Below are 23,682 nucleotides of genomic sequence, written 5' to 3' on the forward strand. Positions count from 1 at the left end.
GAACAGCATTCGGAGGAATTCGAAAAGTCCGAACGGGGTGATAAGTGCTGTTTTGGGGATGTCGTCCGGATGTACCGGGATTTGATGGTATCCCCAGATGAGGTCTACCTTGGAAAGATCCTTGCGCCGTGTAGGTTTGCTGCGAAGTCTTGAATGTGCGGCACAGGGTAGCAGTCTGGCGTTGTAGCCTCGTTCAGTCTGCGGTAGTCACCGCATGGTCTCCAGCCCCCCGTTGCCTTGGGCACCATGTGCAGGGGGAGGCCCATGGGGCTGTCGGACCCATCGTATGATCCCCAATTCCTCCATCTTCTTGAACTCCTCCTTCGCCAGTCGGAGCTTGTCCGGGGGAAGCCTTCGAGCACGGGTGTGGAGGGGTGGTCCCTGGGTCGGGATGTGGTGTCTGTACTCCGTGTCTGGGCAAGGCTGCCATGAACTGCGGTGTCAGAACTGATGGGAAATCCGCCAGGACCCTGGTGAATTCATCGTCGGACAGCGTGATGGAGTCCAGGTGTGGGGCTGGCAACTGTGCTTCACCCAGGGAGAACGTTTGAAAACTCTTGGCGTGGACTAGTCACTTCCCTTGCAGGTCGACCAGTAGGCTGTGGGCTCACAGGAAATTCTCCCCCAGGAGTGGTTGGGCCACGGCGGCCAGTGTGAAGTCCCATGTGAACCGGCTGGAGCTGAACTTTAGCCGCACCGTGCGGGTGCCGTAGGTTCATATTGTGCTGCCATTAGCGGCCCTCAGGGTGGGTCCCGGTTCTCTGTTGCGGGTGTCGTAACTTGTTGGAGGTAAGACGCTGATCTCCGCTCCAGTGTCGACCAAAAAGCGGCGTCCCGACTGCTTGTCCCAGACATACAGGAGGCTGTCCTGATGGCCAGCCGCCATAGCCAGCAGCGGCGGCTGGGCCTTGGCGTTTTCCGGGAATTTGCAGGGGTGGTCTGCAGCGGCGGGCCTCTGTGCCCCACCGTTGGTGGTAGAAGCTCCATTGTTCGTTGGGCTCTGCTGCCGGGCCTAGTCTGGTCTGGCGTTGGGCACCCGGCTTGGTGATCTGTGTGACGGGCCCCCCTCTCTCCTTCCTGGCATTCCACAGCACATCTGCCCGGAGGGGTTCACTGAAATCTGCATCGGACAGCAGCAGGTATACGTCCTCGGGCAGTTGCTCTAGGAACGCCTGCTCAAACATGAGGCTGGGTTTGTGTCCTTCAGCCAGGGCCAGCATCTCGTTCATTAATGCTGACGGCGGCCTGTCTCCCAAACCGTCCAGGTGCATTAAGCGGCGTGCTCGTTCGCGCCGTGAGAGTCCGAAAGTCCTTATGAGCAGGGCTTTGAATGCTGTGTATTTGCCATCCTCCGGGGGGCGACTGTATAAACTCCTCAACTTGTGCAGCTGTCTCCTGGTCGAGTGAGCTCAGCACGTAGTAGTAGCGAGTGGACTCCGAGGTTATCTGCCGAACGTGGAATGGTGCTTCTGCCTGTTCCAACCCACAGACGGTTCCTCAGCGGCCAAAAGCCTGGCAGTTGTAACGAAACTGCGTGAACAGATGCGGCGTCGGTCATCTCTGGTCCAAATATCGTTTGGGCCGTCGGGGTCACCAATTGTAGCGGTGTGCTACACACAGCGCTAGAATAACCACACGGAGTCGGTGAGTTGGAGTTGCGATAAAGAGATTTATTCAAACTTCGCGGCCTGCTTTAAAGCCTTCCTGTTCCCACCCTCCCTGGGGCGGGACTGACCCTTTCCACGCGGGAATTTCCCCCTGCTGGTGAAGATGGCCTGGCGCCCTTTTTGGGGCCGGCCCTCTGCCTGCGCGCGCTGTTGTGAGCTGGTTCGTGTGTGCTAGAAGGTGGGTCGTCACAAGCCTATGTAAAGTAGAAATAATGAAGATTAAGTCAAAACCGATTCGTGGGGTAAAGAAAACTCGGCACGTACGCGCATGTGCACACAGTCTGCCCGCGCAAGGCTTCATGGTCATGGTAGTCTTTCTCGGGGTAAACACAAATATCCCAGGATTTGACTGCTACTTTTGTCCCATCAGTAGGTAATCGCCACCAGTTATGAATGGCGATGTCATTTTCACGGACATATTTTTTTAAACTCATTGTAAATATCCTCACCTCTCGTTCTTTCCTTTAATTGTAAAAGAGTGAGGAAGTCCTCCTTTGTTGTAAAATCCTGGAAAGCCATTCTGACAGATACAGCAAGCTGAGCTGTTTGCATTACATCCAGGGATTCATCGAACTATAGGGAAAAATATTCACGTCCTCTGACGGTGACTCTACCCTCCCTTGTCACTGTTGTAGGGCCAAGCGGTATATTATGTATTGCAGTTGTGATGCTGTTTCTGTTTTTAAAGTCATTAAAAACAGTCTCTGTGGTAATGGCCATTGCTTCCTTGAATAAATCGCCATCTGTAAAAGGCTTCTTGTGTTTAGCCAAAAGGTGACTTACACAAAATGATGCTTCAATAGCAGTCTTATTTTGAGCAGCAAGTTTTGTGGAAAACGATTGCTGGGCCTTCAACCCCGATTTCAGCTCAACTTTCCAGGCACGAATTGCGCTCTTTGGGGGGTAGGTGTCTTTAAATTCCTGGTGGTTGGTGTTGCGGGTGCCGCTCCAGATTCTCTCTTATAGCCAGTGCTTGTGTTTGGTGGCACAACATACATACACACTTGTCTTTCACCAAGGTAAACAGAAATTCCTCTTCCCGTTCTGGATGGAATTTGTATGTTTTCGCCTTCTTTTGTGGAGCCTCCGCCAGGCTATCAGGGTATCACGAGCGATTGCCAATTGTGTCGCCTCTGATCTGAGCCGACATTCACCTAATTAATTAGCTTGTTTATTTCGGCTTTTTTCTTAAAGATGTGCTGTGTGCATCCCAACTACCGCTGCACCCCTGGACGCTTCGCGGCCCGGAGGTTGGGGACCACTGCCGTATATTGATGTTTGCGACAGTCTGTAGTTACCTAATTTAATTGGTCACTTTGATGCAGCACAGGCTACACTGAAAATGCGCTGCATGGCGGGGAACTACACACATGCGCACTGGGCAGAAAGAACGGAACTAAACCCCCGCAATCCCCAGAAACAACCTCTGTTTTAAGCTTTTTAGCGAAAATATTGCTATATTACCATTATCCTAACTAGTATTACCTACTTTTATAATGCTCACATTACAACAGTATTTGTGTATTTATTTTGATTTTTCTTCGGGATCTACTGGGAAAGTCTCAAAGATCGACCGGTCGATCGCAATCGACGAGTTGGCGACCCCTACCTTCGAGCGTGGTTGAATTCTAAACCCACAACAAATTTTTCTTTCAATGTACAGAAAACTGTCCACAACTTGAACTGGGCAAAATTTTTCTTCACAGCTGCAGTTGAGTAACCTTTGTTGTATTTGTGAAAACTCTAGCGGCAATACTTTTTAAGCAAGGGTATTACCATTCACCATTGATAAAACATTTCTGGTGCTTTGGCCTTGTACTTACCATTGTTGCCTTGTTCATTAATGGTGCCCGGATCCCTCCACCCTGTGTCATACAAATGGAAACATGGCTCCAAGAATTTTCACCTGGTTTTCGGACACTCTGCCAGATCTGAAATCATAGTAGCAGTCAGGGTGTGGTGATGGAGGTGAGGATCAGGAGAAGGGAGGGCGCAACCAGAGAGAAGAGAGGGATCGAGATAGGGGAGGAGATGGAGGGGTTGGGAGGGAGATAGAGGAGGAGACGGAGGGGTGGGAGGTTGATAGGGGAGGAGATGGAGGGGTGGAGGATGATATGGGGAGGATGATAAGGGAGGAATATGAGAGGAGAGGAGGTAATGGAGGGGTTGGAGAGGAGTTAATGGAGGGGTTGGAGAGGAGAGGAGGTAATGGAGAGGTTGGAGAGGAGAGGAGGTAATGGAGGGGTTTGGAGAGGAGAGGAGGTAATGGAGGGGTTGGAGAGGAGGTAAGGAGGGGTTGGAGAGGAGAGGAGGTAATGGGAGGGGGTTGGAGAGGAGAGGTAGGTAATGGAGGGGTTGGAGTGGAGAGGAGGTAATGGAGGGGGTTGGAGAGGAGAGGAGGTAATGATGTGTTGCAGAGGAGAGGAGGTAATGCAGGGGTTGGAGTGGAGAGGAGGTACATGGAGGCAGTTGGAGAGGAGGTAATGGAGGGGTTGGAGAGGAGAGGAGGTAATGGAGGGGTTGGAGATGAGAGGAGGTAATGGAGGGGTTGGAGAGGAGGTAATGGAGGGTTGGAGAGGAAAGGAGGTAATGGAGGGTTGGAGTGGAGAGGAGGTAATGGAGGGGTTGGAGAGGAGAGGGGGTATTGGAGGGGTTGCAGAGGAGAGGAGGTAATGGAGGGGTTGGAGGTGGAGAGGAGGTAATGGAGAGGTTGAGAGGAGAGAGGTAATGGAGGGGTTGGAGAGGAGAGGAGGTAATGGAGGGGTTGGAGTGGAGAGGAGGTAATGGAGGGGTTGGAGAGGAGAGGAGGTAATGGAGGGGTTGGAGAGGAGAGGAGGTAATGGAAGGGGTTGGAGAGGAGAGGAGGTAATGGAGGGTTGGAGAGGACTTAATGGAGATGTTGGAGAGGAGAGGAGGTAATGGAGGGGTTGGAGAGAGAGGAGGTAATGGAGGGGTTGGAGTGGAGAGGAGGTATGGAGGGTGGAGAGGAGAGGAGGTAATGGAGGGGTTGGGAGTGGTGAGGGAGGTATGGAGAGGGTTGGAGAGGAGAGGGAGGTAATGGAGGGGTTGGAGAGGAGAGGAGGTAATGGAGGGGTTGGAGTGGAGAGGAGGTAATGGAGGGTTGGAGAGGAGAGGAGGTAATGGGGTTGGAGAGGAGAGGAGGTAATGGTGGGGTTGGAGAGGAGTTAATGGAGGGGTGGAGAGGAGGAGGTATGGAGGGGGGGGTGTGGTGTGAGGTTGGAGGGGTGGAGTGTAATGGAGGGTTTGGGGAGGGGGTGGTAATGGAGGGGTTGGGAGTGAGGGGAGGTAATGGAGGGGTTGGTGGGTGGAGGGTATGGAGGTTGGAGGTGGGGAGGAGGGTTGGAGGAGGAGAGGAGGGGTGGAGTGGAGAGGGGTTGGAGGGTGGGAGGAGGGTGGTATGGAGGGTGTGGTGTGGAGAGGTGGTATGGAGGGGGTGGAGTGGAGGGAGTTGGAGAGTTGGAGGAGGTGTGTAGTGGAGGGGTTGGAGTGGGGTATGGAGGGTTGTGGAGTTGGAGTGGAGGTAATGGAGGGTTGGAGTGGAGAGGAGGTATGGAGGGGGTGTGAGTGGAGAGGAGGTAATGGAGGGGTTGGGAGGAGTGGAGGTAATGGTGGGGTTGGAGTGGAGGTAGTGGTTGAGTGGTTGGGTGGAGAGGTGTATGGAGGGTTGGGGAGAGAGGTAATGGAGGGTTGGAGTGGAGAGGAGGTAATGGAGGGGTTGGAGTGGAGAGGAGGTAATGGAGGGGTTGAGTGGAGAGGAGGGTATGGAGGGGTGGAGTGGAGGTGAGGTTGGGAGGGAGGTGAATGGAGGTGGGGTTGGGAGGAGAGGAGTGATGAGAGGGTTGGAGTGGAGAGGAGGTATGGAGAGGTGAGAGGAGAGGGGTAATGGGAGAGGTTGGAGAAGAGAGGAGGTATTGGGGGGTTGGAGGAGAGGAGGTAATGGTGGGGTTGGAGTGGAGAGGAGGTATGGAGGGTGGTGAGGAGTGGAGGTATGGAGGGGTGGAGAGGAGGAGGTAATGGAGGGGTGGTGGTGAGGTATGGAGGGTTGGTGTGGGTGGTGGTAGTGGAGGTTGGTGGAGGGGTGGTATTGGGTGGTTTGGGAAGGGGTGGTAGTGGAGGGTGTTTGTGGGGTGGGGAGGTGTGGTGGTGGTTGGAGGGTGGGTGGTGGTTTGGTGGGGGTTGGTGGAGGTGAATGGAGGGTTGGGAGTGGAGGGAGGGTAATGGTGGGTTGGGTGGGTGAGGAGGTAATGGTGGGTTGGAGTGGAGAGGAGGTAATGGTGGGTTGGGTGTGGAGGGGGTGGTTGGTGGGTGGAGGTTGGGGGAGGAAGGCCACAAGGAGAGGGAAATAGTAAGGAAGGACATTGGGGAAAGGGAAAGGAGAGAGAGGGAGGAGAGGAGCAGAAAAGGAGAGAGGAAGGGGAGCGAGTGAAGGACAGATTGTCTGTCAGTTCACTCGATACATATAAGTTAAAGTTCCGTGGGGCAAATACTGTACTTTGCGAAGTAATTGTTTTTTTATTGTCACATGTATGTTGGTTTGCAGATCATCTGTGCAGCTTAATCCACCTCATCAGTGTATCGAGGTTATACAACAGAAAAAACGAGGGAATATAGTATAAAGCATTATGTTCAATGAAAATTGCAGAGTGAACAGACGGTATGGTCGAAAGTTATGATGAGACAGATTGCGAGGTCAAGAGTTAATTTTCAACATACAGAAGCCTGGTATAACTGTGGGGTAGAAACTGTCCTTGAACATGGTATAGTGTGTGCTTTCAAGCCTTTGTATCTTCTGCCCGATGGGAGGGGGGAGAAGAGAGAATATCTGGAATGGATAGGGTCTTTGATTATCCTGGCTGCTTTACTGAGGCAGTGAGAAGAGTAGGAGAGTCTCTGGAAGGGAGGCTGGGTTTTGTGATGCCCACAGCTCCCTGCAGTCTCTTGCGGCCCCTGACAAAGCTTGGCTGTACTGAGCCGCGAGACAACCAGATAGGATGCCTCCTGTGGAAACTGGTGAGGGTCGGCAAGGACATGCTTCACCTTCTGAGGAAGTAGAGGTGTCGGTGAGGTTTGAGGAAACCAGATGATGGAATAGTTTCTGTTACCACATTTCCTCTCCCTTCAGGTAGCCGGAGACAGACAGTGTGGGAGGGGAGTCTGGGGGCAAGTTGATGGGAACATAGGGAGAGTAAAGAAGTTGGTGGTTGTCACGGACTCAGTGGGCAAAAGGCTGGATGGAAGGTGAAGCAGTCACAGCTGATTCTCGGGATGGACCACGACACACTATTCAGTCATGGACGCACTGCTCCAGGCACCAGTTCTGCAAGTTCCCCTCCATGTGTAGAGGGAGCAGCCACTTTGCACTTGGTTGGTGCAGTATATTTGTTAAGGAAGATTGGAGGTGGAATTCTCGTACAGTCCCGGCCTCAGCTGCGCGAGAAGGGACACTTCCTGCTGACCAGTGTGTACAATGGCCAGGAGCCCACCACTCTCACCCGGTGAAACTCTCCTCCTGGTGCATGTGACAGGCTGTTTACAGCGAATGATCCAAGCTGGTTGCTGGCTCTGTGCACACTGGAGTGAGGGTAAGATACCAGGCATGGTGCCCGTGTGAGGAGTAACCTCACACCTCTCAGAGGTCAACGGGTCCCTCTGCGTCTGGAGGAGGATGGGAAAGGGGGTTGGGGGTGGGGGGGGATGCTTGAATAAAATTACTAGGCCTTTAGACCATTGGGACAGATGGGGGCAGCCCTCCGCAGGACAGGGGATAGGGGACATTCCAGTGATGCAGGGATCCAGGGGTGTAAGTGCTCACTGACCATCTCATGTTGCCTCACCATAGCATCACAGATTAAATTCCCCATGTTGCATTCCCGATTCCGACAAGACTCAGTAGTTCCGTCCAGGTAGACCAAAGTTCGTCCAACGTATTCCTTTCCAAAGCTGGCCAGGGCTGCCTTCCAGCTGTTAACGTCAGCCAGCATCTCCTTATCTGAAGAGAAGTATTGTTTCATCGACACTACTGTGTGGGATTAAAACTAACAGCTCACCCCATGCACTAGCAGGTCCCCCCCAATTCCACTCCTTTCCTCAGGCCCTGCCTCCAGCACAGCTCTGATGGCAATATAGAACATAGAACATTACCGCTCAGTCCAGGCCCCTCGGCCCACAATGTCGTGCCAGCCTTTAATTTACTCTAAGATCAATCTAAACCTTCTGTCTTACATAGCCCTCCCATTTTTCTATCATCCATGTAGCTATCGAATGGCTTTTTAAATGCCCTCATGTATCTGCCTCTACCACAGCCAAGAAGCAATCCGATAGGAGAGGAGGGTGGCCCATGGACGAAAGGGAAGGAGGATGGTGACCAGAGGTGGTGATCTAGTTAGGAGGAAAGAAGGGCAAGAGGGGAGCTAGAATGGGGAAATGGGAAAAGAGAGGGGGAGGGAGGGAACGTCGACTCAGATCATGAGAAGCCTGCATCCGGCATTTTCATGCCTTACAAGGCGCAGATTGGAAGTCTGTGTGGGGCACCACTCCTCACACAGGCACTAGAGCAATGTGTGATTAAGTGCCTTGCTCAAGGACACAAACACCTTGCCACAGCTGAGGCTCAAACTAGCGACCTTGAGATCACTAGACGAACGCCTTAACCACTTGGCCATGTGCCCAACACAAAATAGAGAAGGGGGGAGAAACTAGCAGAAGTTAGAGAAATCGTGGTTCATGCCATCAGTTTGGAGACTAAGCAGATAGTATATGATTTCTTCCATAGTCCACTGCCCTCTCCTATCAGATTCCCTTCTCCTTTACCCTTTACATCTTTCATCTATTACCCTTCAGCTTCTGACTTCATCACCCCCTCCTCCCACCCACCCACATTTCCCCTCACTGGTTTCACCTATCAGCTGCCAGCTTGTCCTCTTTCCCCTCGCCCCATCTTCTTATTCCGGCTTCTTCACCCTTCCTTCCAGTCCCGATGAAGGTTCTTGGCCCCAAAGCTCCCCCCTCTCAATGTTGCCTGATCTGCTGAGATCCTTCAGCATCTTATGTGCATTGCTGAAGAATTCTAGCATCTGCACAATCTCTTCTGTTTCTCCAAATGAGGCCTCACCATTGACATGTACAGTTGTAACGAGGATTAATTGAACTCAACATATAGTTCAGTGATGGAAGCAAACATTCTACCAGAAATTATTGCAAAAGAATTCAAGGACAAGACAGTTTTGCTTCATTTGCACAGGAATCTGTCGAGACCACATCTGAAATATTGCACACAGATGTAACCTCGCTATTCAGGGAAGGATATAGTTGCACCATGACAGTTCACCAATCAGAATGGCACACTTACAACATGAGAGAGTTTAAACAGACTGACTTATTCCTACTTTAGAAGAATGAGTGACAACCTCGATGAGGTAAACATAACCCTGGTCAAGTTGGACAGGCTGCATACAGGGATAACGTTTACCCTGGGCGAGGTGTCTGGAGATGGGGGTTCACAAAATCAGGAGTCAAACATTCAGGATAGGGATGAGGGCCTTCTTCGCCCAGTTGGAATTCTCTGGCTGACAGGTACCATGGAAGCACAGCAACAAGGCGGTGTTCAAGACAATTGGGACAGGACCTAGGTTTTAACTGAATTAAAAGTTTGTGCAGGAAAATGAAGGCTGAAGAAGCACAAAGGGCTGAATAGCCTACTCCTTCAGGCAGAAGGTTATAAGATTAGGAGAGGGACAGATGGAGTAGACAGCTGGGTATTTAAGGGGAGAAGGGGTAAACCCATGGAATATGTTTTTTTTCCCCACAGAGAATAGCGGGTACCTGGTATGTGCTGCCAAGGCAGCTGGTGAAGGCAAATACGAGAGACGCTGACACATAAACACACGAATGTGCAGGGGAAGGAGAATATGGACATTGTGCAAGCAGAAGAGATTACTTCAATTCGGCATTTTCTTGCTAGTTTAATGAGCTTGGCACAACATTATTAGTGTGCTGTCCTGTGTCTATGTTCCTCCCTCATGTCATTCCTTATGCAATATAAGTACTGAATGTGACCACATTTCCATGGCCAATGGACTTCCCCAGTCAGCAGGGAATGGAGAGGAGTTGGGTAGTCTCTCTCCCACAGACCTGCCCACCTCCTGATCAGATCATACGGGAGTGTTGATGAGTAGATTTACCCCCACGATCCAAACTCCCAGTCTCAGCCTACACCCGAGTCCCCACTGCCTGACAGGCCAGGTCCAGCGGGGGAAGGATGGAGACAAATCGATCTGGGCTCCCGAAATCACGGCTCTGCCGCCCCCAGAGAATCAAGCAGAGAGCTCTCCAGCCCTGACCTGTACCTCCATCAGGGAGCCGGGGGAGAGGGGGCGGAGGGTGAGTTCTGGCCTGTGCCTTCACCAAAGAGCCTAAGGAGAGTGGGTGGAGGGTGCTGGAGGTTCTGGCTACTCAAGCTCAGCAGAAGCAGTTGAGGATGCTGATGCTTGTTACCCTGAGGAATGCTGCTGTCCAGCAGTATCGGTTTTCCTTCTGCCTCGGTCACCGCACCATTCTGGCTGAAGGTCAGCTTCAGATATCCCAGGTACTTTCCGTATGCAAAGGCCTGTACGACAGGAATCTTTTGACCATCGTCCGAGGTGACCATAAATGGGTACGGCCCAGCAGGGACTTCGCTGGAGGGAGCCTTGCCTGCGAAGACAAATAAACAACATAAGCAATGCCTACAGACAGGGTCTATGTAACCATCCTCAGACAGTCTGAAGATTGGAAAAGGACACAAAAGATCAGTGTTCCTGGAGGATGAGAAGTGCAGAGTGTGTTTAAACCGTCCACAGCATGATCATCTTGAAGGCACTTTGTCTTGAGTGGCCTTCTGCTCATACAGGAGAATGAGGAGGTGATAGATAGGAGCTACAGGGAAGAAGTTGCAGGGGGCAGGTGGCTGGATGACTTTTGGGGAAGGGAAAGGGAGTAGGCAGCCAGTGCAGAGGACCCCTCTGTCTATTCTCCTCAATAATCAGTATTTGGAATACTGCTGGGGGAAACCGTAGCAACTGGGTCTCTGGCAATGAGTCGGGTTCTATGGCTCTGAAGGGAAGGGGGCAGAAGAGAAGTGCAATAGTGACTGGGGATTCCATAGTCAGAGGAGCAGACAGGAGATTCTGTGGAAATGAAAGAGACACCCAAATGGTATATTGCCTCCCAGGTGCCAGGGTCGGGGATGCCTCAGACCAGGTCCATAGGGCGGGGAGAGTGAACAGCGAGAAGTCATGGTACATATTGGTACCATTGGCATAGGTAGGAAAACAGAGGAGGTCCTGAAGAGAGAATATAGGAAGTTAGGTAGAAAGCTGAAAAGTAGTACCTCAAGGGTAGTACTCCTGGATTTCTGCCTCACCAGTGAGGGTACAAATTGGAGGACTTGGCAGATGAATGCATTGCTGAGGAATTGGTGCAGGGGGCAGGGTTTCAGATTTCTGGATCATTGGGTTCTCTTCTGGGGAAGGTACGACCTGCACAGTAAGGACAGGCTACACCTGAACCTGGTGGGGATCAATATGATAGAGGGCAGGTTTGCTAGAATTGTTGGTTTAAACAAATTTGGCAGGGGGATAGGTACCGGAGTGATGGGGCAGTTGGCATACAAGTAGATGCAGTGTGTAGTGAGACTGTGAGGAAGGACAGGCAGATGATAGGGCAAAATTGCAGTCAGTGGGATGAGTTAAAGTGTAATGGAGGCAAACATTGAAAAGGGTGATGAATACAGGACTGAAGGTGTTATATTTGAATGCACACAGTATTTGGAATAAGGATAGATATTGTCGCGCAGTTAGAGATTGGTCGGTATGGTTTTGTGGGCATCACTGAGTTGTGGTTGAAAGAAAATCATAGTTGGGAGCTTAACATCCAAGGATACACCTTGTATTGAAAGGACAGGCATATAGGCAGAAGGAGTGGGAAGCCCTGTTGGTTAAAAATGAAATCAAATCCTTAGAAAGAGGTGACATAGGATTGGAAGATGTAGAATCTTTGTGGGTAGAGCTAAGATCCATCCAGGGGGTCAGTGTGGACATGGTGGAGGATTACAAATACCTGGGGATATGAATTGACAATAAACTGGACTGGTGTAAGAACACTGAGGCTGTCTACAAGAAGGGTCAGAGCTGTCTCTATTCCCTGAGGAGATTGAGGTCCTTTAACATCTGCCGGACGATGCTGAGGATGTTCTACGAGTCTGTGGTGGCCAGTGCTATCATGTTTGCTGTTGTGTGCTGGGGCAGCAGGCTGAGGGTAGCAGACACCAACAGAATCAACAAACTCATTCGTAAGGCCAGTGATGTTGTGGGGATGGAACTGGACTCTCTCATGGTGGTGTCTGAAAAGAGGATGCTGTCTAAGTTGCATGCCATCTTGGTCAATGTCTCCCATCCACTACATAATGTACTGGGTGGGCGCAGGAGTACATCCAGCCAGAGACTCATTCCTCAGAGATGCAGCACAGAGCGTCATAGGAAGTCATTCCTGCCAGTGGCCATCAAACTCCACAACTTCTCCCTTGGAGGGTCAGACACCCTGAGCCGATAGGCTGGTCCTGGACTTATTTCATAATTTACATATTACTATTTAACTATTTATGGTTCTACTATTTATTATTTATGGTGCAACTGTAACAAAAAACAATTTCCCCTGGGGTCAATAGAATATGACTATGACTAAGAAACTGCAAGGGTAAAAAGACCCTGATGGGAGTTGTATGCAGGCCTCCGGACAGTAGCCCAGATGTGGGGTACAAAATACAATGGAAGATAGAAAGGATATGTAAAAAAGGTTACGATAGTCATGGATGTTGCAATAGTCATGGAGATTTCAATATGCAGACAGATTGAGAAAATTAGGCTGGTGCTGGATTCCAAGAAAGGGAATTTGTAGAGTGCCTACAAGATGGCTTTTTAAAGCAGCTTAATGTTGAGCCCACTAGGGAAAAGGCACTTCTGGATTGGGTGTTGTATTATGAACTGGATTTGATTGGGAGCTTAAGGTAAAGGAAATTACAGAGTATTCAGAGAGAAGCTGGCCAGATTGGACACCGGCAGGGATGACAACAGAACAGCACTGGCTGGAGTTTCTGGCAGCAATTCGGAACAGGCAGAATAGATAGATCACAACGATGAAGAAGTATTCTAAAGGGTGGATGATGCAACTGTGGTTGACAAGGGAAGTTAAAAATAGCATTAAAGCAAACAAACATGACTTGGAAGTTAGAGGATTGGGAAGCTTTTAAAAACCAATATAAGGCAACTAAAAAAGCAACTAAGGAGAGAAAAGTTGAAATATGAAGGTAAGCTAGCCAGTTACATAAAAGAGGACACTAAGAGTTTTTTCAGATATATAAAGAGTAAAAGTAAGGTAAGAATGAATATTGGACTGCTTGGAAGTTTTGTTGGACTGGTAGTAATGAGGGCCAAGGAAATGGTGGGCGGACTGAATAAGTATTTTGCACTGGTCTTCACTGTGGAAGATACTAGCAGTACGTCAGAAATTTAAGAGAGTCGGGGGGCAGAAGTGAGTGTAGTTGCTATAACTAAGAAGAAGGTGCTTGGGAATCTGAAAGATCTGAAGGTAGATAAATCATCTGGACCAGATGGACTGCACCCCAGGGTTCCGAAAGAGATAACTGAAGAGATTGTGGAGGCAGTATCAGTGATGTTTTAAAAATCACTAGATTCCTTAATGCTTTAGAGGACTTTAGTGCAAATGTCACTCCACACTTCAAGGGAGAGAGGCAGAAAGAAAAGGCCTGATAGCCTGAGCTGAGTGGTTGGGAAGATGCTGGAGCCCATTATTAAGGATGAGGTTTTGAGGTACCTGGAGGCACATGATAAAATAGGCCAAAATCAGCATAGTTTACTTAAGGGGAAATCTTGCCTGATAAGTCTGTTGGAATTCTTTGAGGAAATAACAGGCAGGACAGATGAAGGAGAGTCAGTGGATGGTATGTACCTGGATTTTCAGAAGGCCATTGACAAGGTGCTACAGGAGGCTGCTAAACTAGGTAAGAGCTCATGGTATTTCAGGAAAGATACCCGCATGGATAGAAGACTGGCTGACTGTCAGGAGGCATAAAGGGGCCCTTTTTGGGTTGGCTGCTGGTGACTAGTGGTGTTTCGCAACAGTTGATGTTGGGACCGCTTCTTTTCATGTTATACGTGAATGATTTGGATGACAGAATTGATGGCTTTATGGCCAAGTTTGTGGATGATACAAAAACAGGGGGTGGTGCAGGTATCTTGAGGAAGCAGGGTGTCTGCAGAAGGATTTAGACAGGTCAGGAGAATGGGCAAGGAAGTGTCAGATGAAATACAGCGTAGGGAAGTGTATGGTCATGCACTTTGGTAGAATAAATAAAGGCATAAACTATTTTCTACATGAGGAGAAAATTCAAAAATTTGAGATGTAAAGGGACTTGGTAGGCTTTGTGTAGGCTTCCCTTAAGGTTAACTTGCAGGTTGAGCTGGTGGTACGGGAGCTAAATGCAATGTTAGCATTCATTTCGAGAGGGCTAGAATATAAAGCAAGGATGTAATGTTGAGGCTTTGTAAGTCATTGGTCAGACTGCACCTAGAGTATGTGAGCAGTTTTGGGTCCCTTATCTAAGGATAAATGTGCTGGCATTGGAGAGGATCCAGAGAAGGTTCATGAGAATGATCCTGGGTTCCAGTGACGTTATCGTTCAGAATGGCAGCTTAAATCAACAGCTCCTCCGGAAAAACGGATATTTTGCCCCGTTAATGCATCAAATCTAAGATCTTTCAAACATATCCGAATTGATAAGGGGGTCAAGAATGGGGAGAAAGAATGGAGATTTAAAAAAGCATCACTGCGGAGCCTATGGAAGACAGAGGTGCGGCCCGCGGCTCTCCTACACGTGCGCGTGGCGGCGAGGCTGACGCGGGGCCTCGTGCAGACGAAGCGGCAAATATGATAAGGATTTTGGAAGAGATGAGGGAAGTCCAAAAAGATATAAAACAACAACTCAATGGTATAAAGTCAGAGCTTGCCAACGTCAATCAGAAAATAGCAGTGGCAGAGACTCAAATTGAGAAGGTGGAAGACCGCGTGCAAAACGTGGAACAGATACTAAGTAAGACGATAAAAATATTAAATCAACAGGAAAGTAAATTGCTTGACCAGGAGGGAAGATCACGACGGAAAAATATCAGAACTTATCATTTTCCCAAAGGAGCGGAGGGAGTGTCGATGATAGACTTTGTAGTCAAGCTGCTGTGGGAGGCGCTGGAGATGGAAATAGAAAGGGGGCACCGTTCACTCGCCCAGCGGCCTGCCGGAGACAGACAAAGTAAACCGCGATCCATTGTACTCAAATTTCTCCAATTCAAGAGCAAGGCAGGGATTCTACGAAGGGCCTGGGGTAAGGAGAGGGTTTTTTGGAATGTGAAGGTAATGTACTTCGCTCATGATTACCCCCCCACCCCCCCGGCGGTCCTACAGAAACAGAAGGAGTATTCCGAAGCAAAACGAATATTAAAGGAAGCAAAGATTAAATTTCAAACCCCGTACCCTGCTAAACTGAGAGTATTTTACCAAGAAGGGATGCGACTGTACCAGATGGTGGAAGAGGCAACTACAGACATGAACAACCGAGGACTGTCCATTAGCGTGGTCAAACCAACGGAAAGTCTGGCTGAGCAATTCTCTCGATCTGCTTGGGAAATAGTAAGAGCACCGAGAAAGCAGGAGACGGGAACAGGACGAGAGAAGGATATTAGGAAGAGACTGTGAGTTCTCCAAAGACAACCCTCACCTCCTCCAGAAGAGCCATAAGGTTTGGCTAACTTTAAAAGTGCTGATAAACTAAATGGAAGCGAAAATAGACGGTGATATACCTATCTTGAGAAATACGTGTTATAATGTGGTTTTTATATTACTCAATTTTATAAAAATTCATTTATTTATTCCTTTTTCCCCACCTAAATGAGAATATATACATGGGAGGAATACACAGGGAAATCATTTCTGTGTAATGGACACAATTTTTTTTTACTTACTTTTATTGGTACTGCAGCGGGGGCCCTCAACCCACAGGTAGGAGGGGCTATCTCCCACGGCTGGACTTTTCTTCTAGCCCAACCCCGGGTTATCTAGAGACCCCAGCCTTAGAACCACACCTTCCTTACCTTTTTTTTTATTATTCGCAGTTCTTGGTTCTTATTTGTTCAGGGAGTAGATCGATTAAGTTATATTCTGCAAATTTCAATCATATACTAACAGATAAACACACATGGCTAAGGACAAAGTAAAATTCATTTCTTTTAATGTCAATGGGCTGTTGAATCCAGTCAAGCGCAGTAAAATTCTATCAAAAATGAAAAAAGAACAAGTCCATGTAGTATTTTTACAGGAAACTCACTTAAGTGATAATGAGCATGGAAAATTAAAGAGAATGAGCTTCACTAATTTGTTTTTCTCCTCATATAAATCAGGACATAGAAGAGGAGTTGCTATTCTCATCTCAAGCAAGCTAAATTTTGAAAAAGTATTCAAAATGGGAGATAAGGAGGGCAGATATATTCTGGTAAGGGGAAATATAGATGGAAATCCAGTTACTTTATTGAATATATACGCACCCCCAGGAAGTGATATTAGTTTCTTCCAGAAAATTACTAATATTATGGTAACGCAAACAGAAGGTCTCTTGATATGTGGGGGAGACTTAAATTAACAATTATAACCAAAGCTAGACTCTTCCAATAGGAAAACTTCTGAAACAAAGTTCTTACATAAGAAAGTTAACATTCTTTTTGAGGATGTTGGACTAATTGATACATGGAGGGACCTTTTCCCCAACAGAAGGGATTACACTCATTATTCTGCCCCCCATTCCGTATATACAAGAATAGACTATTTCATAACATTTGGAAAAGATAGAGACAAAATAATCACCTGTGGAATTGGGACAACAGATGTAAGTGACCATGCACCTATATATTTATCTGTTGATTTTGACCTACAACCAAAGAATACTATTGGGAAACTAAAATCAAATCTACTGAATGATCCCTATTTTAAGGAACAAATTAAAAGAGAAATTGGTCTTTACTTAGAATTCAATGATAATGGAGAGGTTTCACCTCTCATTCTATGGGATACTCTGAAGGCTGTCTTAAGAGAGAAAATTATAGCGATATCTTCATATAAGAAAAAATAAGGAATAGAACATTAGAGGAATTACAAAATAAGCTGAAGGAACTAGAAAAAAACACAAATTGAGTTTGGCACAGGATATACCATAGGAAATTTTAAAAATTAGGAATGAAATTAATAGTTTGGCTACACAAGAAATTAGAAAAATTTAATGTTTCTGAAACAGAGTCACTATGAAAGTGGATCTAAATCTATGAAAATACTGGTGTGGAAACTGAAAAAAAAGATAGCAGAAAATACAATTCATAGAATTAGGGATCCAAGAACAAAAGTGATAAAAAATAAATAAGTGAAATTCATGAAGCTTTTGAAACGTTTTACAAAACTCTATATTCCAAAATTACAGGAGGAAACTTAACCTAAATTGACACCTTCCTGGAATTCTTTAGAGTTACCCACTTTAAGCAAAGAACAAAATAGAAAGATGACTGCTGACATTACTGAAGCTGAACTAAAAACTGCAATTACTAGGCTTAAATTAAGCAAGACACTGGAATTAGATGGATATACGGCAGAGTGGTATAAAGAATTTAGAAGTGAGTTAATCCCTGTTTTACTCCCCACACTGAACTGAGCCCTGAGAAAGGCACAAATGCCACCCAGCTGGAAGGAGGCGATAATCTCAGCTATACCGAAAGAAGACAAGGATAAAATGGAATGTGGGTCATTTAGACCAATATCTGTTCTTAATGTGGATTATAGAATATTTACCTCCATCATGGCCAAATGATTAGAAGAATTTCTACCCACACTGATACATAATGATCAGACAGGTTTCATACAACAACGCCAAACACAAGACAATATACGAAGACAATAGGAATTCTGCAGATGCTGGAAATTCAAGCAACACACATCAAAGTTGCTGGTGAACGCAGCAGGCCAGGCAGCATCTCTAGGAAGAGGCACAGTCGACATTTCAGGCCGAGACCCTTCGTCAGGACTAACTGAAGGAAGAGTTAGTAAGAGATTTAGTAAAATCTCTTACTAACTCTTAGTTAGTTAGTAAAATCTCTTACTAACTCTTCCTTCAGTTAGTCCTGACGAAGGGTCTTGGCCTGAAACATCGACTGTACCTCTTCCTAGAGATGCTGCCTGGCCTGCTGCATTCACCAGCAACTTTGACAATATACGAAGGACACTTCACATTATGGATCATATAAAAAAATGAAATTGAAGCAATAGTGATAAGCGTGGACGCTGAAAAGGCATTTGATTCGGTTAATTGGAATTTTCTCTATAGAGTTTTACATAGATTTGGTCTACATGACACAATTATTAAAACTATACAGGCACTATACGACAATCCTACTGCCAGGATTAAAAACAATGGATATTTTATCTAATAGTTTTACCCTAGAAAGGGGCACGAGACAGGGTTGTGCATGGTCACCGCTACTCTTCGCATTATATCTGGAACTATTAGCTCAAAATATCAGATAAAATGAAGATATCAGGGGAATTACTATTAAAGGGACAGAGCATCAATTGGCCTGTTATGTGGATGACATTTTGATCTATCTAGAGCAACCAACAGATTCTTTACCTAAATTGATGCAATCCTTTGAACAATATGGCCAATTATCGGGATACAAGATCAACACAGATAAAACCCAACTACTTTCATATAACTATAGCCCACCAAGAGAAATTGAAAGTAGATATCCTTGGGCATGGCAAACAGAGTCTGTCAAATATTTGGGTATCATTATGCCAGAAGATTTGGCAAAATTATCAGAATGCAATTATCAGCCAATATATAAAAAATTAAGGAAGATATAACAAGATGGACCCTAATTCCTTTTCTTGGTCTCAGTTCAAGGATTGAATCTATTAAAATGAATATACTACCCAGACGACTATATCTCTTTCAGACCCTACCTATAGAGATTAACCAAAATCAATTCAATGAATGGAACAAGATGCTATTAAGATACATATGGCAAGGTAAAAGGCCTAAGGTTCGTCTCAAAAGTTTGCAATTAGCCAAGGAAAAGGGGGATGGGGCCTACCTTCTCTTAGAGATTATTATTTTGCAGCACAATTGAGAGCTGTGATATGCTGGTGCAACCCATCGTATGACGCTCAAGGGAAAAACATTGAGGAGAGGATACTTTCCATCCCCATACAGGAAATTCTGGCTGATAACAAACTACAAAGTTACATAAATAATATTGACAACCCGTGGGTGAAATGGACTCTTAAAATATGGAAAACTATTATAAAAGAATATAAACTAGAGAGAGACATTGCAATTCTTAAATGGTGTGCATATGACTCGGATTTTACGCCGAGTAAACTGGATGCTAGATTTAAGGACTGGACAGCTAAAGAAATAACAGCTATTTGCAATATAATGAAAGAAGGAACACTGTTCAGTTTTGAAATGCTCAAACAGAAACAGTTGTTAGAAAAACAAGACTTTTACCGGTATTTACAGATGCGACAGGATGTTAATAGGACGGTTAAAAATGTAACCAAGGCAAGTACATGTCTGATAGAGCTGTTTAGAAAAGCGTATAATTCAGACAACAGTAGTAAGATTATTTCAAGCGTGTATAAGGGTTTGTCAAATCTTAAAACACATTCAGCTTCATACATTAAAACAAAATGGGAGAAGGGAGGAGGGATAATAATATCTGAGGAAGAATGCACAATAATATGGAGGTATCAGTGAAAGTGTACCAGTTCACAGAAATGGAGGGAGTTCTGGTGGAAAAACGTGATATTTTATTACACCCTCTCAGAAATCCCATTATGATAACAACCCCCCTGTTTGCTGGAGAAATTGTGGAAATCAAAATGCAAACCATTATCATATTTTCTGGGAATGCCCTGTTATCAAAGACTATTGGAGTGGGATACATAATGCCCTGCAAGACATCTTTAAATGTGAAATACCCTTAGAGAGTAAGACCATATATTTTGGGTATATACCTCAAGAATGGTTGAAAAGAGATAAATATTTAATGAATATACTGCTGGTGGCTGGTAAAAAGACTCTTACCAGGAAATGGTTATCACAGGAGAGCCCAACTCTAAATGTATGGATGGAAATTACAATGGACATTTACAAAATGGAGAAGATAACAGCATCTGTTAATCATAAACTGGAACAATTTTATTCATGCTGGAAAAAAAATGGCTTAACTACATAGGTCTTAACGGAATCCTGGCTCCATGACAACATACCAGACGTGGCGATACAGCTAGAGGGAATGACATCGTTTCGTGTGGACAGAGGGGCAGCTAGCTCCGGTAAGAGCTGAGGAGGAGGTCTGTGTGTTTATATAAACAAAGACTGGTGTGTGAACGCTACAGTAGCTGCTAAACACTGCTTGCCACTGGCTGAATTTCTCATTGTGAAATGCCGGCCGTTCTATCTGCTGAGGGAAGTCACCATCATGTTTGTGGCAGCTGTTTACGTAGCTCCCAGTGCCAATGCTAAGGCTAATGCTAACGAAGCACTGGGAGGCCTACACGAAGCCATCAGTGAGCTACTGACTACACATCCTGACAGCTTTGTGGTGATTGCTGGGGACTTTAACCACACCAGCTTAAGGACTCTGTTCCCCAAATTCCAGCAATATGTGGATTTCCAAACCAGGGGAGACAACACACTGGACTTGGTTTATACCAACACACCACAGGCATACAAAGCAACCCCCCCCCCCCGCCCCCATCTTGGCCACTCTGACCACATATCTGTCATGCTAACACCAGCATATAAACCACTGCTTAAACGTGTGAGAGCAGAGAAGAGAGAGATAAGGGTCTGGCCAAAAGGAGCAGCCTCAGCACTACAAGACTGTTTTTTGCACACAGACTGGGACATAGTCAAAACTGCAGCCTCCTATGACGACCATACAGACATTGAGGAGTATGCGGAGGCAGTAATCAGCTACATAGCCAAATGCACGGAGGATGTCACTGTGATGAAAACCTTCGCCGCACGTGGTTGTAAAAAGCCATGGATGACAACAGAGGTGCATTCACTACTGAAGGCCCGTGACACAGCCTACAGATCAGGGGACAGGAGTGCGCTTCACTCAGCCAGATCTGCGCATTCACTAGGGATCAGGAAAGCGAAAAGCGCCTATGCGGGCAAAATACATGGACACTTGTGTGACACAGGTGACACCAGACGGATGTGGCAGGGAATTAAAGCTCTGACAGACTACAAGATCAGGCAGAAAACTGATGACAGCAATGCCTCTCTACCAGACAGGCTTAACAATTTCTTTGCCCGCTTCGAAGCATCAAACACTACAGCAAAGGGGAGATCCAGTCCCTTTTTACCATCTGACCAGCCGACTCCAATCATTGATCCAGAGCAAACACGGAGGACCCTTGCCAGGGTCAACCCACGAAAAGCGGGAGGTCCCGACAACATCCCTGGACGTGTGCTCAAGGAATGTGCTGATGTATTAGCAGATGTCCTGACAGACATTTTCAACATCTCCCTTAGTCAAGCTATTGTCCCCAGATGCTTCAAAACCTCCACAATCATCCCTGTAGCAAAGAAATCAGCTGTAGCCTGTCTGAATGATTCCTCATATCACAGCCAGCCTCCCCTCATCGCTGGATCCTCTACAGTTTGCTTATCGTCCAAATCGCTCTACGGAGGACGCAATATCCACCACACTGCACACAGTTCTCTCTCACTGGGACAACAAAGACACTTATGCCAGAATCCTGTACATTGATTTCAGTTCAGAGTTCAATACCATCATCCTGCAGAGACTAGTGGAGAAACTGTCGCTGCCTGGCCTTAGCACTGCCATGTGTCGCTGGATTCTGGATTTCTTGACAGAGAGACCACAGTCAGTCCGTGTTGGCAGGAACACCTCTGACTCCATCACACTGAACACTGGATCCCCACAAGGCTGTGTGCTTAGCCCATTGCTGTTTACACTGCTAACACATGACTGTGCAGCCAGATTCAAGGAGAACCTGATCATTAAATTTGCAGATGATACCACAGTGGTGGGGCTCATCAGCAAAAATGATGAAACAATGTACAGGGAGGAGGTCAAACACCTAGAGAGCTGGTGCAGGGATAACAACTTGATGCTTAATGTCACCAAAACCAAAGAGATGATCATCGATTTCAGACGGTCTCAGTCTGAGCACACACCCCTCAGCATCAGCGGCTCCACAGTGGAGAGAGTGGAAAACAAAGTTCCTTGGGGTGCAGATCTCGGACAATCTCACCTGGCCCAGGAACACCACTGGGATTGTGAAACGGGCCCAGCAGAGATTGCACTTTCTGAGGAAGCTTAAACAAGCATCACTCCCCACTAACATCTTAACTACATTCTACAGAGGCGTGGTTGAGAGTGTGCTGACCTTTTGCATCACAACCCGGTACTCCAGCTGCAGTGCTGTCGACAAAAAAGCCTTGCAGAGGGTGGTTAGGGGAGCAGAGAAGGTTATTGGGGTCTCCCTACCTTCTGTGCAAGACCTCTTTCAAAGTCGATGCCTCCAGAAGACACGGTATATCATTAAAGACTCCTCACACCCTCTCCATGAACTGTTTGTTCTTCTGCCATCAGGCAAACGTTACAGGAGCATCAAAACTAAAACCACAAGGCTACTAAACAGCTTCCTCCCACAGGCAGTCAGACTGCTAAATAGCTGCTTTACCTGACTCTGAGTTGGACACTTTTAACTTGCACTGGACACTTATAACTTGATTTTAACTGACATGTGGCTGTTGTGTTTTACTATTTATTGTTATGTTTATTATTTAGTGTTGCATGTGTCATGTTATGATTGCAGCGCCCCTGAGAAACGCTGTCTCATTCTGCCCTGCAGAGCTGATGTATGGTTAGAATGACAATAAAGTTTTTTGTATCTTTGAATAGCACCTCATAGGCCTGATTTTATTCTCACAAGCCAATAAATATGTTGTAAAAAAAGATCACTCCCTACTCTGTACATAGTTTTCTTCTTTCGATTGTTCTTTCTTTCTTCTCCTTTCTATAAGTGTATACCTCAGATAAATATTATGTGGAGATTTGTGACAAATATGATTATATGATATATATGTACAGTATCTGAAATACATCTTATGGAAATGTTTGTTTGATGATGCAATTCAATAAAAAAAATAAATTACAAAAAAAAAGAGAATGATCCCAGGAATAAAAGGGTTAATGTATGAGAAGTCTTTGATGCATCTGGACCTGTACTTGCTGGAGTTTAGAAGGATGCACGGAGATCTCATTGAAGCCTATGGAATATTGAAAGACCTAGGTAGAGTTGATGTGCAAAGGATGTTTCTTATAGTGGGTGAGTCTAGGACCAGAGGGCACAGCCTCAGAATAGAGGGACGTCCATTTAGCACGTAGATGAGAAGGTAGTTCCTTAGACAGAGGGTAGTGAATTCATTGCCACAGATGGCTGTGAAGGCCAAGTTAAGTATATCTAAAGCAGAGGTTGGTTTTTGGTCAGGGAATCAAAAGTTACGGGGAGAAGGCAGGAGAATGGGGTGGAGAGGGATAATAAATCAGCCATGATGGAATGGCAGAGTAGATCTGACAAGCTGAATGACCTTATTCTGCTCCTATACCTTATGGTCTTTTGTTTTATGGTTTCTGTCCATCAAGCAACAAGCACACCATTCACGGAATATTGAACTATGCCATTCAATCTAATACAGATTGAATTATCCTATTAAAAGTGTTAACAGAAATAACCTTCTGCACTTAAAATCTACCTCCCCTGTTGCACCATTCCAAACGACTCTGTTTAAGCTAGTTCTTCT

At 46.5% G+C, this 23,682-nt stretch overlaps 1 protein-coding gene across 1 annotated transcript in view; it reads right to left on the minus strand.

The window, feature by feature from the left end:
• Nucleotides 1–23,682, minus strand: part of nt5e (5'-nucleotidase, ecto (CD73)) — a 106,869-nt gene that overhangs the window by 32,378 nt on the left and 50,809 nt on the right. Inside the window, exons 4-5 of the mRNA XM_072265917.1 lie at nt 10,182–10,379; nt 7,523–7,677 (exon numbers count right to left, since the gene is read on the minus strand). Of these exons, the coding sequence (XP_072122018.1) occupies nt 7,523–7,677; nt 10,182–10,379 (353 nt within the window). The remainder of the gene's footprint in view (nt 1–7,522; nt 7,678–10,181; nt 10,380–23,682) is intronic.

This window comes from Mobula birostris, chromosome 8 (assembly GCF_030028105.1).
Source record: "Mobula birostris isolate sMobBir1 chromosome 8, sMobBir1.hap1, whole genome shotgun sequence".
Lineage (NCBI taxonomy): Eukaryota > Metazoa > Chordata > Chondrichthyes > Myliobatiformes > Myliobatidae > Mobula > Mobula birostris.